Below are 19720 nucleotides of genomic sequence, written 5' to 3' on the forward strand. Positions count from 1 at the left end.
CCTTCAGGTGACCATCAGTGTGTTGTCTATAGTTAAGTCTGTATTTTACCTTCATTTGTAAAGGACATTTTCATGAGACATAGAATCTAGGTGGGCGGTATATTTCTTTTCTTCACAGCAATTTATTTTATTTATTTTTAGTTTTTTAAAAAATGTTTATTTAATTTTGAGAGACTAAGAGCACAAGTGGGGAAGGTGCAGAGAGAGAGGGAGACTCAGAATCCAAAGCAGGCTCTAGGCTCTGAGCTGTCAGCCCAGAGCCCGAACCAGGGCTTGAATTCACAAGCCATGAGATTGTGATCTGAGCTGAAGTCGGATGCTTAACCGACTGAGCCACCCAGGCACCCCTTTTTACAGCAATTCAAAGATGTCCTTTCATTTTCTCTTTTATAAAATAGAGCTAATTGATGTACCTGTGTGTCACTGGTGGTTTAGAGAATGAAATGAGAGTGAGCGACCGCGGTGTGGAGTAAGTGTTTGGTATTGCTTATTCCTTCCTGTGTGCCAGGTGCTGCTCTAGGCACTGGTCACGCAGCCAAGAACAGACAACGTCTCTGTCCAGAGGGCATGCATGGTCTTAGAGAGGAGAGCTAGAGAAGTACACAAACACAGATAGCAGGAAGTGCTCCTGGGAGAAGATAGAATAAGCGTGTCGATGAATTTTGGAGGAGGTGCAAGTCCCTCTCTTCTCTACAGGTCCTGTTTGTGCTGTGGATGTAACAGTTGTTGGGCAGAGCTAGAAATCCTGCGTGTTCAGCAAGATGAGCTCCTCAGCGAACATCTATGTCGACGATGGTTCCTATAATAAGCTTCTGTCCTACCTGATGGGCCTGGATCAGCCTCAGCTGGAGGAATTCAAGATCTGCCTCCAGTCCTCACAGCTGCTGCTTGGGAACTTCCAGCAGATTCCCTGGGCAAACTTGAAAGCCATCGATCCCACTAACCTGTTGTGTCTGTTGAGTGAATACTTTTCAGAAAGGCAGATCTGGGAAGTGACCCTCAGCATCTTTGACAACATGAACCTGACTTCACAGTGTACAGAAGTTCGAGCGATGATGAATGGTGAGTGGGTCCGTAGGAAGGATGGATAGATGGGGGCAGGGAGGCAGACGGGCATCGACCTGCTGCTCCTGGGAGCTGCTGGATTTTTATGGGGTCCTGCCAAAGTGCTAGTCTATTCCGTAACAAAGAATCTCCCTGCTGGGCTATGAAAGTTTCAGGTAAAGGGATAACAGCTACAAAGACTTGGAGCTCTAGCCTGGGAGGGAATGGGAGTTGACGATGCGAAGCAAAAAGAAGAAAGTGAGAGGCACACTCAGTTGTGCGGCAAGACTTCTTTTCAAAATATAAATTTGTTCCCATGCTGCTGTAGTATTAGGCAGTGATTTGAGCATAACAGGCATTTCACGTTTGCGTATGCAATTTTTTTTTTTTTCCTGCAAGGAAAACCCTAGGTACATGCAAACGAAACAAAAAACCGCACCCAGTTGAGTGGAGCTGTGAAGCAATATACCAAATGCACATGCACATATACACACCTCAAGTATCTACCGGCTTCCCAAGTTTTGGGTGCATGTGACTCATGCTTACTGCCCGATTTCATTTTTTAAAATACAACTTATTGCCAAATTGGTCTCCATACAACACCCAGTGCTCCTCCCAACAGGGGCTCTGCTCAATGCCCATCACCCACTTTCCCCTCTCCCCCACTCCCATCAACCCTCAGTTCTCAGTATCCAAAAGTCTCTTAAGGTTTGCCTCCCTCCCTCTCAGTAACTCCCCCCCCCTTTCTCCCTCCATGGTCTTCTGTTAGGTTTCTCAGGATCCACATATGAGTGAAAACATATGGTATCCATCTTTCTCTGCCTGACTTATTTCACTCAGCATAATACCCCCCAGTTCCATCCCCATTGCTGCAAATGGCAAGATTTCATTTTTTTTTTTCATCTTACTGCCCGGTTTCAGATCACTCTCTTTCCACTTCACAAAACCTCACAAACTACAACGCTTCCCACACCTGCAAGCAAACGTCAGGCTCCCCCACCCCTAAAGTGCATGCTGTGTTTATGGTGGTGTTGCAGTAGCTAGCTAGCTACCTAGTGTGGCATTGTATCATGCAATATTTATTGTAGTTGTGATGTGTTTCATAACCAGTTAGCAAGTTTATTTATTTTTGGGACAGAGAGAGACAGAGCATGAACGGGGGAGGGGCAGAGAGAGAGGGAGACACAGAATCGGAAACAGGCTCCAGGCTCTGAGCCATCAGCCCAGAGCCCGATGCGGGGCTCGAACTCACGGACCACGAGATCGTGACCTGGCTGAAGTCGGACGCTTAACCGACTGTGCCACCCAGGCGCCCCTGTTTCTTTTTTTTTAATGAACGTATTCCTGATCCCATTTTCCTATGAAAATAAAAACCCGTGTGGTTTTTATCCAGTTTTCTCTCTGTGGTGAGTCTTAAGAGATCTTGATGGCAGACCTGGCTGCCTCTGAGACCTGTAAAAAACAAAAACAAAAAACCAAAATTCCTGGGGTGCCTGGGTCACTCAGTCAGTTGGGTGTCCGTCTGACTCTTGATCTTGGCTCAGGTCATGATCTCCTGGTTGGTGGGATCGAGCCCCACATTGGACTCTTTGCTGACAGCATGAAGCCTACTTGGGATTCTCTTTCTCTCCCTCTCTGCCCCTACCCTCCTTCCTCTCTCTCTCCCTGTCTAAACATTAAAAAAAAATAATAATCCTGACGTTTGCCTGTACTCGTTATGAGCCAGGCATTGACCCCAATTACTCCTGTGAATTTGTACTTAGGGCTTCCTTCTAAGGAGTGTGGTAACAACTGTCATTCCAGTTTTATAGACAGGCAACAGGCCCAGAGCTCAAGTGAGTTGCCCAAGGTCACAGAGCTGGTGACTTGAACCCGGGTAGCGGGTCTCAGAGGCTCTGTGCCTGACCATACACTGCTTCTCTTGACCCACAACGAGAGCATGGGTTCTCAGGAGTAGGGATGGGAGCTGGCAACATGATGTCTTCTGTCTCTGAGCTTTTGGCATTGGACACCCCGATCCTGGAAATTCAGGCTCTGTATCTTGCAGTGAGCAGGAGGATGGGGTGGGACTATGTTTCCCTGTCCATACCTGCCCCTCCTCCCACCTCCCCCTTCATTTAAAATCCCTCATTTAGTCTTGTCTAGAATAGGCAGGTGTTGAGCAGAGAGCTGGAGAATGGGACCTCGTCTCGTTAAATCCTGGCAACCCCGGAGGGAGGCATTTGCACAGAAGAGGACACCCTTAAAGGAAGGATCTCCTTTCTGGTCACTGGTCCTGCATGAAGGCTGTAGAGCCAGACCTGGCACGAAGAAGGGACCCCTTCTTCCTGGTCCTTCTTTCAGTCCCACTTGGCCTTCCAGCAGGGTGTGGAGGATATGTCTGCAGCAGGGAAAAGCCCTAGACCACATCCAGCAACGTGGGAGACAATGAAAGGTCCTGTGGGCCAGGATAGCTTCTACTGCCCCTTGGCTCCCTCTTCTAGGAACTACGGCATAACAAGGTCTCTGTGCTTGAACGATGCTGTGGACTAGGAGTATGTGAATGCATCTGTGTTGACGGGCACACACATGTGTCCTGTCTTTTGGGGGCCCTGGGTTTAGGAGCTCAGGTTCTAGAGTCAGATTGCCTGGATTCAAAGACTGGTCCACGTAAGCAACTGTAACCCTGGGCAAACTAGTTACCACTGGGCCCCTGTTCTCTCTTCTTGAAAACCAGATCCCACATAAGAGTGAAAACATATAGCATCTGTCTTTGTCTGTATGACTTATTTCACTTAGCATCACACTCTCCAGTTCCATCACGTTGCTACAAAGGGCCATATTTCATTCTTATTGCCACGTAGTACTCCACTGTGTATATAAACCACAATTTCTTTATCCATTCATCAGTTGATGGACATTTAGGCTCTTTCCATAATTTGGCTATTGTTGAAAGTGATGCTATAAACATTGGGGTACAAGTGCCCCTATGCATCAGCACTCCTGTATCCCTTGGGTAAATTACTAGCAGTGCTATTGCTGGGTCATAGGGTAGATCTACGTGGATCCTTAACAGAAGACCATAGGGGAGGGGAAGGGGAAAAAAGTTAGAGAGGGAGACAGCCAAACCATAAGAGACTCTTAAAAACTGAGAATAAACTGAGGGTTGATGGGGAGTGGGAGGGGAGGGTGGGTGATGGGCATGGAGGAGGGCACTTGTTGGGAGGAGCACTCGGTGTTGTATGGAAACCAATTTGACAAAAAAATTTATATTTAAAAATAAATATATATAAAGAGAAAACCAGGCCAACTGTACCCACCTCTGAGTTTCTAGGATGAAATCCTTAGAAGGCACTGGGCTCAGAGAAAGTTCTCCCACATCTGCTTATCTTTGGGGTAATTTTTTCTAGATTCCAGGTCCTAGTTTTTTTTTTTTTTTAATTTTTTTAACGTTTATTTATTTTTGAGATAGAGACAGAGCATGAATGGGGGAGGGTCAGAGAGAGGGAGACACAGAATCCGAAGCAGGCTTCAGGCTCTGAGCTGTCAGCACAGAGCCGGACGTGGGGCTCGAACACATGGACCGTGAAATCATGACCTGAGCCCAAGTCAGCCGCTTAACAGACTGAGCCACCCAGGTGCCCCTAGGTCCTAGTTTTGAGGACGATGCTGGATGGGCAGTATCAGAACCAGGGATATCTTTGCCCTCTCCCTGAACATCCCTTCTGTCCTACCCAAGACTATCTCAACAGATTTTTGGGTAGGTGAATCCGTAGTACAACAGGCTTTCCTAGAGAGACAAAAGGAAGTCAAATGGGTGTGTGTGTGTGTTCTTTATACAAAAGAATTGGACTCAAATTCTAGGCTGTTTTCTTGGAACAGCCTGCCTCTTTTGACAGGTGGCCCCAGCAAGATCTAGAGCCTTGAATTTAATGTGTCAAAATATAGATTGTGGCAGCAAAGCTATAACCTACAAGGATTCCATCACTGGGTTTATGTGCAAGAGAAGAAGGGCAATATGTCATGTAGTTGGTGTACAGATAAATGGAGCCAGTGGTGAGGGATGATCTTAGACAGCTGAGCTATGCTCCATGAGATTCAAATTCAGGTTCCTATTGCTAGGAGAGCTGGTCTAACCCTGGACAGAGCCTACAGGCAGGCTCTATGGGGCTCCACAGAACTGGGATTTTTTTGGCCAAGACCTCCTTGGTGGAGAGTGATGGGTTCCTCAAAGCAACATGGGAGCATGAGGAGGAAGCCAGGACCCAGCTGGCTACCCAGACCAAGTCCTGCAAACCTTGACAACCAATGGAATTATAAATATTAGATCCATGTTTTCTTTAGAGCCACATCCTTTTCAGGGCATTGGCTCATAACTAAGCACCGGGCAGTGGAATCTGAATTACTACTGTGTGACTTAGACACAGAAGGGCCCTTTAGCTCATGAGGAATGGGGCATTCAGAGTGGTTTTGTGAAACCCATGGAGGGAGGTTTAGGTTAAAACCCGATTCTTTGAGTGGATGGAGCTGGAGGATGAGATTCCTTTGGTCTTTTCAGTCCCAGGCTTACCAGTTGGTCCTGTGGAGAGAGCATCTGTCACTGGTCATTTACAGCCTGGGTATCTCAATATCCCACCATCACTGTTTGTTGCAGAGATAGCACAGACACAGGGATCCCAAGATCCAAGCCAAGAAGAACCAGATTTCCCAGAAGAAGAAAAAGGTTTGTATGCTACTTGGTGGTGATGATGGACAAATTGCTTGATGGGGCATCCATTTTACTGGGTCTATAATTGCCACCTTCTCTCAATTGTTCATCACTTTACAGCATGTGAGAAATTCACCCCTCCTAACCTAGTCTTCCACTACTGCTTTTCTCCCCCCTCATGTCTGTTTATCTATTTTGAGAGCAAGAGAGTGTGCATGAGCAGGGGACGGGCAGAGAGAGAGAGGAGGGAGAATCCCACACAGGTTCTACACTGTCAGCATGGAATCTAATGCGGTGTTTGATGTCATGAACCGTAAGATCATGACCTGAGCTGAGATCAAGGGTTGGACGCTCAACCAACTGAACCACCCAGGTGCCCCCACTGTTGTTGATTGAATGATAAGTTAGCATAAACTGGATAACTTCTCTGACTTCGCTCTCCAGTTCTTAGATACCAGTGTCTGTTTCTGGACTTTTTATTAATAGGTAACTGTGTTTTGTTTTGTTTTGTTTTGTACCCATTGATTGTGGGAGACTTTCATGTTGAAAAAGTAACATACACAGTTAAGGAACAGGCTAGGTTTTACCAAATAGATGTACTAGTATATGATTCAGAAAGAATCATGGAAACTTAAAACTTGTAATGAGAAACATCAACCTTTTGCACATCGCTTGAGTTGTATTCTGTAGAAGCCACCCTCTGCCACTCTGGGTTGCCACTTTCATTATTTCTCTGCTCAAACGGGATTAACATACACTGCAACCTCTTAGTTTTTCAATCAATTATCATGGTAGGTAAATATCTCCCTTCTCCAATTACTTATTTTTTGTGGAGGAAAGGATTTTCAGTGTTGGGGATATAAACCAATGCTGAGCCACATAATCCATAAGGATCACGTGCTGTATTTGTTTTCCAGAGTTGCCGTAATAAATTTTCACAAACTGAGTGGCTTAAGTAACGGAAGTTAACTCCCTCATGGTTCTGGATTAGCCCAAAATCAAGGTGTCACCAGGGCACCTTGGGGTACCCTGGGGCTTGAGGGGACCATCCATCTTTGTTTATTCAGCTTCTGGTGGCATTCCTGGGCTTGGGGCTGCATCCCACCAATCTCTGCCTCTGTGGGCACATGGCCACCTCCTCTTTTGTGTCACAAATCTCTCTGTCTCTTTTGAGAATACATTTGATTGCATTTAGGGCCATCCAGGATAAATTCCTCCCCTCAAAGTTGTTCTTCTTTTTTTAATATTTATTTATTTTTGAGACAGAGAGACAGAGCATGAACAGGGCAGGGTCAGAGAGAGAGGGAGACACAGAATCTGAAGCAGGCTCCAGGCTCCGAGCTGTCAGCACAGAGCTTGACGCGAGGCTTGAACTCATGGACTGTGAGATCATGACCTGAGCCAAAGTCGGACGCTTAACCGACTGAGCCACCCAGGCGCCCCTCAAGGTTCTTAATCACATTTGCCACATAGGTTCTAGGGATTAGGATGTAGACATAGCTGTGTGTGTGTGTGTGTGTGTGTGTGTGTGTGTGTGTGTGTGTGTGAGAGAGAGAGAGAGAGAGAGAGAGAGAGAGAGAGAGAGAGAGACAGGGTGGAGGGGGGAGAGAGACACGGTTCATCCCATTACACATACCTTTTGGAGAGAACCATTTCCTGTTTTTGTTTGAGTTAATTCCTTTTTAAACTTTCCATGCAATTATTATAACCATCCCCAAATTCTTTGGGGAGTATAATGCAATCAGATGTAACAAGGAACCCATCAGCTCCGTCATCACCGTTTCTAGACAATTCCTGAAGCCGTCCATCTTTCCCTAGTCTGTATCCGCTAGCACCTACCTCCCATCCTGGGACTTCATTTAATCTCCGTTTCCATTTTCTATTCTCAAAAGGTGCCATCCCCCTTTCCCTGGGTTCCACATCTGTCTTTCTCATGGCTATTCCAGGGGACCCATTTTATAATAACTTAGAAAAGTCCATATGAAGTAATATCTTTGAGAGTTTGCCTGATTGGAAATTTCTCTAGTGCTCTACTTGATTAATTGCTTGGGTGTAATTGTCCAGTTCAAGAGCCTTTCTTTCTGTGTTTCTGGTGTTCCAATGTCCTCTAGTGTCCGCTGTTGATAAATCTTGATTTTTTTTTTTTACATTGTTTGTATATGACGTATCTTTTACACTATGAAAGCTTTGGGGGTCCTCCACCCCTGTGTTCTGAAATGTCATGGAGTAACTAGGTTTTGGGTTCTTTTTTTTTTTTTAATTTTTTAACATTTATTTATTTTTGAGACAGAGAGAGACAGAACATGAGCAGAGGAGGGTCAGAGAGAGAGGGAGACACAGAATCTGAAACAGGTTCCAGGCTCTGAGCGGTCAGCCCAGAGCCTGATGTGGGGCTCGAACTCACGGACTGTGAGATCATGACCCGAGCCGAAGTCAGACGCCCAACCGACTGAGCCACCCAAGCACCCCCTAGGTTTTGGGTTTTTATCCCCTTAATTGGATTGGATACCAAGCAGGACATGTAAATGTAAAAAACCTGTGCTCTTCTCTCAAATATTCTTGAGTTAGCTCTTTGGCGTTAGTTCCTTCTCTGTTCTTTTTCTGAAACTCTAATTAGGTGTTGTGTTTCCTGGGAGTAACCTTTAGATTGTAACTTTTTAAAACAAAACTTATTTGGGGCGCCTGGGTGGCGCAGTCGGTTAAGTGTCCGACTTCAGCCAGGTCATGATCTCACGGTCCGTGAGTTCGAGCCCCGCGTCAGGCTCTGGGCTGATGGCTCGGAGCCTGGAGCCTGTTTCCGATTCTGTGTCTCCCTCTCTCTCTGCCCCTCCCCCGTTCATGCTCTGTCTCTCTCTGTCCCAAAAATAAATAAACGTTGAAAAAAAAATAAAAAAAAACCAAAACTTATTTTACTGTTTTTTTAATTAAATGTAGTTGACGCACAATGTTACATGAGTTTCAGATGTACAACATAGTGATTCGATAAGTTTACACATTATGCTGTGTTCACAAGTGTAGCTACCATCTGTCCGAATACATTGCTATTACCATTGACTTTATTCCCTGTGCTCTGCCTGTTATATCCCCCACTTCTTTACCTATTTTGCCCATCCTCCAAATGTAACGTTTTAATCTCAAACAACTATCTTTGTTCTGGTTAAAATCATCTGAAAGATTACTTCAACTTTCTATCATACCTTCCATGAAATCTATTTGATCAATAATATTTTTTAATGTTTTATTTATTTTTGAGCACAAGCAGGGGAGGGGGAGAGAGAGGAGGACAGAGGATCTGAAGCAGGCTCTGCACTGTCAGCACAGAGCCTAATGTGGGGCTCGAGCTTATGAACCTGGAGATCATGACCTGAGCTGAAGTCAGATGCTCAACTGACTGAGCCGCCCAGGTGCTCCATCAATATTTTTAATGTCAAAACTCTTAACTCTATTTCCCCTTATTGGCGTCTTTTTAAAATAGATGTAATATGGGATGCTTGGGTGGCTTAGTTTGTTAAGCATCCAGCTCTTGATTTTGGCTCAGGTTGTGATCTCATGTTTTGTGAGTTTGAGCCCCACATCTGCCTCTGTGCTGGTGGTGTGGAGTCTGCTTGGGACTGACTCTCTCTCTCTCTCTCTCTCTCTCTCTCTCTCTCTCTCTCAAAACAAATAAACTTAAAAAAATAAAATAGATGTAATATCTTTTAAAATATATTTTTTACAACTTTGGGGGAAGTTTTTGGTTCCTAGATTTGTTTTCTGGTTTGAGTAAAGTGGTTATACAAACAAATACAAATGGTACAGAGTGCTTAATATTCTAAATTTTTTCCTATATAACCAATTCTACAAAGGTAACCAACTTAGAAATTATGTGTTTATGGGGCACCTGGGTGCCTCAGTCAGGTAAGCATCAGTCTCGATCTCAGCTCAGGTCATGATCTCACAGTTCATGAGTTCCAGCCCTGCATTGGGCTCTGCACTGACAGTGTGGAGCCTGCTTGGGATTCTCTCTCTCTCTGCCCTACCTCCGGAAGATGACCTTTCCCTTCTGATGGGTGAAAGAAAAATGTTTTTCCATTCTTTACTGCTTATTTTGAACTCCTACACAAGGGAACCGAGGTTCAAAGAAGTGGAGTGTCCACAGAGCATCGCAGTCCTAAGTATTCTAAATCTTGAAGAAAATGTGAAGGTGGGTCTTTGGTATTCCTACTCTGTGTTCTTTCCACCAGGAACGTGTGTGCATGTAGTAAATGGAATCTTCCTCCACTGAGCTAATTAAGCCACAAACATAGAATGCAGGTACAACTATTTTCCTTAGCAGTCCCCACCCCCACGTGAGAAATCCCTTGGTAATGCTGTTGGCTCTACTCTCCAGATATACCCTGGATCCATTCATTTTATTTTATTTTTAAAGTTTTTTAAACGTTTATTTTAGAGAGAGACATGGAGTGTGAGCAGGGGAGGGGCAGAGAGAGAGAGGGAGACACAGAATCCAAAGCAGGCTCCAGGCTCTGAGCTCTCAGCACAGAGCCTGACATGGGACTCAAACTCACAAACTGTGAGATCATGACCTGACCTGAAGTGTGGTGCTCAACCAACTGAGCCACCCAGGTGCCCCCCACCCCGCCCCATTCATTTTACATACATATGCTTTAGTTCTTCACAGGCTGTGCCAAGTGCTTCCACAGGGAACCAGAGACCTGTTGTTGCTGTTAGGTTATCAATGGGTATGTTTGACCAAACCTGCTGACTTTCACTTTGACGATTGAAGTAGCTTCTTGAGTGGGTTTCTTGCACCATAATCCCCTCTCCAAACAACAGTGACCTTTGAAAAATGTAGATAATCTCTTGGCCTTTAGAATGAAGATACTCATGACCGGCCCCTCCCCAGAGTTGAGCTCACCTATTGGGCATCTTGCTGTGTTCTAGAATGTTCTTCCTGTGTGAAGGTGTTTGTGGTAGCTTTTCACTCTGCCTGGAAACCTCTCCTTCTACATCTTGGACTGGTGGCTTCTCACGACTATGGCACTAACTCTCATCCAGAGGCCTCTGCAGATCCCTTCCCCACCTCAGAGGGCATTCTCAGTCTCTCTTGTGTCCTCGTGTTTTTTTTTTTTTATTTGTGTATATCCTTAAACTATTTACTTCTACCTTGGCTCCTCTCAATCACCACACGGCCCTCCTCCAAAAGTTAGACTCTCAAAGGCAGAACTTGTTTGTCTTGTTCAAGGCTTTATATAAGGACTTAGTATTCCTGAGGCTGAACCTCCTTCTGACCATTATTCTGTTGTGTTTTGCCTCACTTCTCTGTTTTTAGACCACAGAAGAAGATACAGAGAGAGAATGAAGGCTAAAATACTGACGATGTGGGACAACATCCCTTGGCCTGAAGACCATATATACCTGCGCAATGTGACTGAAAAGGAACATGAAGGACTGAAGAGCCTCCTGTATCCTAACAGGACTGGAGCCCAGCCACAGACGATCGTCTTAGAGGGTCTAGCAGGGGTCGGGAAGACCACCCTGGCAATGAAGGTTGTGCTGCATTGGGCAGAGGGCTTTCTCTTTCATCAGAGATTCTCCTATGTTTTCTTTATCAGCTGCCATAAAGTTAGAGACATGAAGGATACCACATTAGCTGGCCTGCTTTCCTGGGACTGGCCTGACTCCCAGGCCCCCATTGAAGCTCTCATGAGTCACCCCGAGAGCCTTCTGTTTGTCATCGATGGCTTTGAAGAAATGGACGTGCCCTCCACTTTGGACGAGAGTCCACCATGTAAAGACTGGTACCAGCAACTCCCAGTCAACAGAATCCTGTTCCACTTATTGAAGAAAGAGTTGGTTCCCCTGGCTACCTTACTGATCACGACCAAGGAGTATAGAACCAATGATCTTAAAAAGTTGTTACTGAATCCATGGTTTGTACAAATCGTAGGGTTCACAGAAGGAGACCGGGAGGAGTATTTCATCAGGTACTTTGGTGACCAAAACAAAGCTAAGAGAATCTTGCATTGGGTAAGAAAGAATGAATCTCTCTTTCACTTCTGCTCTGCCCCCATGGTGTGCTGGACCGTCTGTTCCTGCCTGAAGCGGCAAATGGCGAGAAATCCTCACTTCCAGCTAAGCACCCAGACCACCACCAGCCTGTACGTCTACTTTTTCTCCAGCTTGCTCGCCACAGCAGAGGTGAGTTTGTCAGACCAGAGCTGGCCAGATCAATGGAGAGCCCTGTGCTCTCTGGCTGCAGAGGGGATGTGGTTTTGGAAGTTCACATTTGCAAAGAAGGACCTCAAACACAGGCACCTGGAAGCACCTGTCATTGGTTCTCTCCTCAGGTTGAATATTCTTCGAAAGGTCAGCGACTGTGAAGATTGTGTTACTTTCACTCACCAGAGTTTCCAGGTGTTTTTGGGAGCCATGTTCTATGTGCTCAGGGGGGTGAGAGGATCCATTGGTGGTCCTCCAAAGCACCAGGAGATGAGGGTGCTTCTGAATGATGCTTTGGCTGACACAAACTTCTACTGGAACCAGATGGCTCTGTTTTTCTTTGGCCTTTTAAAAAGAAACCTCGCAGAAGAACTGGAAGATACTTTGCGTTGTAAAATGAGTCATAGGACAACGGATGAATTACTAGAATGGGCAGATGAATTAGAAAGCTATGACCTCATCTCCAGCTGTTTTGAATTCCTACACTTCTTTGAGTGCTTATACGAGACTCGGGAGGAAAACTTTGTAAGGCAGATTTTGAGTCATCTCCTTGAGGCTGACCTCGATATCTTTGGGAGTCTACAACTCCAAGTGTCTTCATTTTGCCTAAAACACTGTCAAAGGCTAAGTAAGCTAAGGCTTTCTGTCAGCAGTGCTATCCCTCAGACGGAACTGACTTTCAACTTGGAAACTCTGGAGTGAGTAATGCAAGGCTGTTTCCCCTCCCAGATTTCTTCTTTCCAGGCTCTGTCCAAGTTCTTCATGAAAAACTGGGGGTGTGTTGTTGTGTTGTCAGTGATTATGGTTGACCAAACATATCTTCTGGTGTCAAGGTTAGTCCGTGCTTCCCTACAGCACAGCTTCTTTTTGTCTTTCCTCAGTGGTTTTTAATTGTAGGTCAGAATTAACCGGGATGTTAAACACGAATACACGGGCACATGTACACATACAAATACAAATACACTAAGGTTGGAACAATTACTCTAACCAACACTGTAATAATTCTGGGCTCCGCGTGTAGAACTTTATATCCTTCAGGTGCTATAACGTGTTCTTTGTTTTTACTTTCTTCATCTAAGATAAAAAGTTTAATTCATGACTTGAATGCTCTTTTACTCTTATAAACATTGAGAGCCTACTGCAGTAAGAAAATACTAAAGAGTTAGAATTCCAATTATCCTAAGTTCTAAATATCACATGAACATTTTTTTTTTAGATTTTTTTTAAAAAGTTTATTTTTGAGAGAGCGGGAGAGACCATCCATCCCAAGCAGGCTCTGCACTGTCAGTGCAAAGCCCCACATGGGGCTCCAACTCACAAACTGGGAGATCATGGCCTGAACCAAAATTAAGAGTCCTATGCTACGTGGATGGAACTGGAGGGTATTATGCTACGTGAAATTAGAGAAAGACAAATATCATATGCCTTCAATCATAGGGATTTAAGACACAGAACAGATGAACACAAGGGAAGGGAAGTAAAAATAATATAAAAATGGGGACAAAACATAAGAGACTTCAATACAGAGAACAAACAGAGGGTTACTGGAGGGGTTGGAGGAGGAGGGATGGGCTAAATAAGAAAGGGGCATTAAGGAATCTACTCCTGAAATCATTGTTGCACTATATGCTAACTAACTTGGATATAAATTTTAAAAAATAAATTAAAAAAGAGAGTCTTAACCAACTGAGCCACTCAGGCACCCCCCTTTTTTTTAATCACAAAATTCTATTAGGGTAAGTTTTATTATCTACATTGAGGGAGAGAAAATTGGAGCACAGAGATTAAATCATATCATAGGTGACACAGCTCTGAGTTTATCTTAGGTCCTTTTGACTTAAAGTCTGAACTCGTAAGGAGTATCCAATGGCCACCTCACCTCACTTACATGGTTGCCTTCCTCCTAAAAGAGTGGTTGAGGATTGTTGGAATAAACCATCTGGGACTTTGAGAGCTATGCTTCCAGGGGTCACGATTTTCCTGCCCTGAACTCCAGTAAATTCCTGCACTTTCACTGGGTCTGTTTGCATCTCCAGTAGACCACACTCTGGGTGTTGGTTGAAGATCACTTACTCTAGTAACCCTTCTTTGCCTCCCTCATAAAGGACAAGGCCACATTCCAAGATACGTCAGTGGCAGGATGTTTGCTCTGTGTTTTCCAATGGGAATCTGACTGAGCTGGACTTCAGTAACAGCAAGCTTAACGCTTTTTCAATGAAGAAACTCTGTTACGAGCTGAGAAATCCAAGGTGCAAACTCCAAAAACTGACGTAAGTGTGAGACCCTCACAGTGTGAAAAATTCCATTGGAAGATAATCCAATGTCTTCCTTGGGATTATTGCATTGAGTGTCTGTTTTCCAGAAAGTAAGTTCAGGTGCTCGGGAGAATAAAATAAGTGCCCTTTATGAGCAAAACTGCTCCTTGGGCAAAGACCCAACACCCTGCCGTGTGTGGTCTTGCATGAGAGAAACGCATAGGCCAACTAGTTTTTCCATAAGACCTCTGCATGAGGCTGCTGTCTTGAGCTGGATATGAAGGAGTAGAAGACTTGGGATGTGGTGGAGACCAAGTGCTTGAGGAGAGCCAGAGTTCATGTGGAGTCTAGGTGAAGTGTTGTGTCTTAAGGAAAGGTGGATAGTTTGCAGTGAAGCATTTGTTCATTCAGTGAAGACCTAGCATCTCGTCTCTGTTCTGAGGTTATAGCAGTGAACAGAACAGATAATTCCTGCCTTCCTGGAGCTCACAGTGTTGGAGAAACAGATGCAAATGATCAGAGTAGTGTAGGAGACCGTGACCTACAGCAGGGGGGAAATCCGTTCAGGGACTCAGGAGAGGTCCTTCTTCTATCTAAAAATGCCAAGCCTCCTCTTTCACACCCTATCTAAAAGGTATTTGAGTAAAAAAAAAAAATAAAAGATACTTGAGTAAAGACCGAGTTGTGGAGCTGAAGCATCATTCTGGACTGAAGCCTCTCTCACATGATGTAAATAGAGATCACAGGGCCTTAAATCTGGCTTGAAGGTGGCGAAGAATGGAGGTGGCTCTTGAAGGGGGAGCCAGGGAAGAGCTACCTGACCAAGGACAGAGTGAGTGGCTCTTGTTGGAGAAGGTGTTGGGTTGGATGCTCCTGAGTTCAGGCCAACTGATTCTGTCCTGCTGTCCCTCTGCAATTCGGTGCTACCTCAAGGTCTGAGGATCAGAAGCATGTGTTGACTCAGTTAAGAGGCAAGGATTTGGCAGTAATGACTCCCCTCAAACCTGAGGGCGCTGGCTCCAACACCTGGGAGGCAGCCTTAAACATCCTGCTTGACGATCTGCCTTTTCATCCTTCCCCCTTTCCCTCGCTCTTGGTCTTCTCACTTAGTACTAAAGACGAGGAGAAATAACTTAAGAGAAAACAAGAGGAGAGATGTGTTCTCACTAGGCAGTACTGGGTTGGTGTGGGGGACACCCACCCCAAGGAAGAGTGGGGGGTTGGTTTCTGATTTAATACATCCAACTGCTTTGGATGTATCCAAATTTGGATGAATCCAAATCAGTTTTTGGATTCCTCTTTTATATGCACGTCCTTGAGGGAGGGTGTGCGTATGCACGTGTGTGTGTGCAAGCATGCATATGCATGGGTGTGGTAGAAAAGCGAGATGAGGAAGCACTCCCCTCCATGAGGCTACCCTCCTCCCCGGCTCTCTTCCCCAGGTGCAAATCAATAACTCCTGTGAGGATTCTGAAGGAACTTGTCCTTGTCCTGTATGGTAACCACAGGCTGACACACTTGAACTTGAGCTCGAACAACCTGGGAATTCCCGTGTCCACGATGATCTTTAAAACCTTGAGGCACTCAGCCTGCAACATCCAGTATCTGTGGTAAGTCTCTGGTTTTCTGGCTTGGTCCCCAAGGTCACCCCACCGTTCAGGGCTGCATTGGGAGGATGGGACTCAGCACGGCAGCGAAAGGCTGTAGAGAAAGATGAGCAAAGGGAACGCGCATGGGCACAGAGCAGTGCTTTGCAAAATTCTTGCCTGCCAGAGCCACCTGAGGGGGCGTGTTAAAAGGCAGGGGCCTGGAACCCACCCCCTGAGCCCCAACAGGGCTTCTGGGTGGGTGGTGGGGGCTGGCAGCATTTCTAACAGGCTCCAAGGTGGTGCTGGACCTTGGACCACACTCTGAGTAGCCCTGACTCGGAGACCATCCTGCCAGGAGAAAGGGTGAGGAACAAGGAGAAATTGGTTTTTGGTTGTGAAGCAAGGGGGACTCCAAATGAAGATCCCTCTTCGCCGGGAGTAACTCCCTGTGTTGGGGCTTCTCTGGTAGGTTGGAATCCTGTGGCCTCACCCCTCTAGCCTGTCGTCATCTCTTTCTGGAGCTCAGCAAGAACTCGAGTGTGCGCTTCCTCAGCCTGGGGGACAATGATCTCTCTGGTGTTGAGGTGAAAAGTCTGCAGGGACCCTCGGAGATGCCCGAGTCTTCCCTGAAGGAGTTGTCGTAAGCCTTCCTGCCTTGTCTAAATAGCAGCTTTGGGGAGTCTTGGGGAACATCCCATTGTAGTTACCCATCCCACGGACACATTCCCCGTCTTCACTCTTTCCACCTTCCTTCTTAGGGCTCTGTCTTGGCCAGTTTTGCCCTCACCTTGACTGCGGTGTCTCTCCTGCCAGTCTCCCCTAAACCCAGTGGTTTTAAACTGGTGGTGGTCTTGTCCTCCAGGGGACAGTGTCTGGACATTGACTTGGTCCTCACAATTTGGATGGGAAGATGCTACTGGCATGTAGTGGGTGAAGACTAGGTGTGATCAATATCCTTCAATGCACTCGAGACCCCCCACACACAAGCCCCCACCTCCACACCAGCACCACAAAGAATGTTCTTGACCAAAGGTCAGTAGGGTTGAGAATGAGAAACCTTACCTTGACCCACTTTTTTCTCCTGGAAGCTTTTGTTCTTTATACAGTTTAATCTTTCACGATGTCTGGGTCCCAGATGTGTGGCCCAAGGGACTGAGAGTTTGAGAAAGAAAACGTGGGCATGTCTGAGGCTCGCGCTGTACCTGTGCCTTCCTCCGCAGCCTGGAGAAATGCAACCTGTCAGCAGCCAGCTATCAGGATCTAGCTTTGTACCTCACCGGTACCCAGAGAACAAGTCGACTGTGCCTGGGATTTAATCCGCTCAGAGACGAGGGCGTGAGGCTCTTGTGTGCTTCCCTGACTCACCACGAGTGTGCCTTAGAGAGATTGGTGTGAGTGTCTCCTGGCTCTTTTTCTAGAAATGACTCTGCTTGGGGGTGGGCATGGAGGAAAGCAATGGGCCCTTCATTTGGGACCCGTTTCTTTTTTCTTGTTTTAATTTTTAAAAAAGTTTTATTTATTTTTGAAGGAGAGACAGAGCACGAGCAGGGGAGGAGCAGAGAGAGAGGGAGACACAGAATCGGAAGCAGGCTCCAGGCTCTAAGCTGTCAGTGCAGAGCCCGATGCGGGGCTCGAACTCACAAACTGTGAGATCATGACCTGAGCCAAAGTTGGATGCTTAACCAACTGAGCCACCCAGGCGCCCCCACTTGGGACCCATTTCTATCACTGAACACTAACACACGTCGAGCAAGTACTCCATGTGCCTGGCACCGTTCTAGACACAGATTCTGAGTAGCACCCTCAATTTGTTGAATCAATCTCTGGGGGTTGTGCCAAGGAATTCAGTTTTAACAAGGATACCAGGAAATTATGATTTAGTCAACCTATATCTGAGCTCCTTTATCCCAACACAGCTGGGCACCTAGGTTGGGGTGGTGGATAAGACAGAGAAGCTTCCTGCCTGTGAGGAGGGTGTAGATGGATGAGTGAGATACCAAAAAACACACACACACAAAAAAAAAACAAAAACAAAAAACCAGTAGTTCAGCGAGGAAGACAAAGTGGAATGAGTAGACAAGGCATGGTGTGTTGGTTTCCTGGTAAGGTCTCCCACTGACCTGAGGAGGTGACACTGAAGCAGAGACTGAAGGAACCAGACACAGAGAAGGAAGACGAAGGAAAGTTCCAAGACTGGAGTGTTGTAGGAACATCCAGAGGACTCGTAAGGCTGGAGTAATGTGAGCGAGGGGGATAATGGGAATATGCCCTGGCCATGTATGAATCTGTTTTGTTTGGAGCAAGGTGGAAAGTCCTCTGAGGACTGGAGGTTGTACAGGGACAGACTCTGAACGATCACCTGGACTGCTGTTGAAGGGTAGACTATAATGGAAGCAAAAATAGGAGGCAGCAAGTGCCTGTTGATCAAGCAAAAGGATGAATACGAATCAGCCAGGTGAGGCGGTGGGACTTCAGGGCATACGTGAAGGTACAGCCAGTAGGGCTTGCTGATGGGTCAGTGGTGGTTGAAGAATGAAAGGGACCAGGAACCAGGAATGCCCCACAGGTGGTGGGTTTGCCAGCTGGGTGAAAGGCGCTGCCGTTTTCTGACTGGAGAAAATGGGAGGATGAGGTTTGGATGTTAAGATTGGGACATGGGAACGTGAGATGCCTATTAACCAACCACGTAAAGCTGTTGTATGTATGTAGGACTGTAGGTCTCAAGGAGGTTGTCGGGTGGGGATGAGTCCACTGGCAATGGTAGGTGCCAGGTGTCATTTCGATGGGTTTTCCCAAAACTGGATATTGTTCAGGTGAGCATAAGAGGACAAAAAGGCCAAGGGTCTTGAGGCACATCCAAGGGGGTGTATGGTGAAAGACGACAGAATCTGAGCTAGGGACTAAAAGGTTAGCACTCTCAGCACAGAGCTTCAAAGAACCAGAATATTAGTAAGTAATTCATTCATAGGTAATATGAACTAATATAACATGACAGTTATAGGTTACATTATATTTATCCCACTTATAATTACACCTATATAAGATACTTTAATATATATACATATTAATAATACATACTATATGAAATATATAAAAATCTTATAACTGCACATTACATGTGATATGTTACATGATAACATATGTACACCCTGTATGTATCTGTTATATACCTAGATATCTAATATTTGCCATATATTTCAAACATGTATACTATATATATCTAATGCAAAAATAATCTGTTACATATCTCCTATATAACTATGTATCACATGTAACATATATAATTCACATGATATATGCTACACAGCAGCATTATCATAGTATGTACACCATGTATAAATGTCTGTTATACCTATATGTCTAATATATACAAAGTGTAACATATCTGTATTCTAGATCTCCTACAACTTGTATTGCATACTGCACTTTTTTTGACATGTGAAAAGTCGTACATATTTAATATGAACAAATCGGTGAGTTAGGGGAGAAGGACACACCCATGAGACCATCATGGCCATATGGTGGCCATATGACCACCGTTAAGGACATAAACATATCCATCTCCTTCCAAAGTTTCCTTCTGTACCATTTTTTATCAACTTTTTTTTTGTGGCTAAGACTTAACATAGAAAATATAAGCACGTAAAAAATCTGAATCTTGGAGAGCTTTACACAATACAGTATTGTTAGCTATAAACACAACACTATAAGGTACATCTTCAGAACTTACTCCTTTTGTGTTACGCAAACTTGGCATGCTTTGAGCATCCCTTTGTTGTTATTTTTTTTAAACCAAACACTAAGGGCCGGCATGTTCACGGTGTGCTCATTGCAGAAGTCTGGGGAAGGATAAGTAAGCACAGATACTCAGCATTTCCTGGGTGGGGGTTCAGGGGGACACCATGGCTGAACTCAACACCATAGTTGAGGTGGGGCTTGAGGCT

General features: G+C 45.4%; 1 protein-coding gene across 3 annotated transcripts in view; it reads left to right on the plus strand.

Annotated features, from left to right (window-relative positions):
• Positions 1-19720, plus strand: part of NLRP13 (NLR family pyrin domain containing 13) — a 77072-nt gene that overhangs the window by 52811 nt on the left and 4541 nt on the right. Inside the window, exons 2-8 of one of the 3 annotated variants that reach the window (XM_040465163.1) lie at positions 697-1062; positions 5678-5746; positions 11043-12630; positions 14038-14202; positions 15630-15797; positions 16246-16416; positions 16997-17167. In XM_040465163.1, coding sequence (XP_040321097.1) covers positions 762-1062; positions 5678-5746; positions 11043-12630; positions 14038-14202; positions 15630-15797; positions 16246-16416; positions 16997-17167 — 2633 coding nt within the window. In that variant the 5' untranslated portion in view covers positions 697-761. The remainder of the gene's footprint in view (positions 1-696; positions 1063-5677; positions 5747-11042; positions 12631-14037; positions 14203-15629; positions 15798-16245; positions 16417-16996; positions 17168-19720) is intronic. The other 2 variants (XM_040465164.1, XM_040465165.1) reach the window with 2 other exon arrangements.

The sequence above is a fragment of the Herpailurus yagouaroundi genome, unplaced genomic scaffold (assembly GCF_014898765.1).
Source record: "Herpailurus yagouaroundi ecotype Mexico unplaced genomic scaffold, PumYag 557, whole genome shotgun sequence".
NCBI classification, from domain to species: Eukaryota; Metazoa; Chordata; class Mammalia; order Carnivora; family Felidae; genus Herpailurus; species Herpailurus yagouaroundi.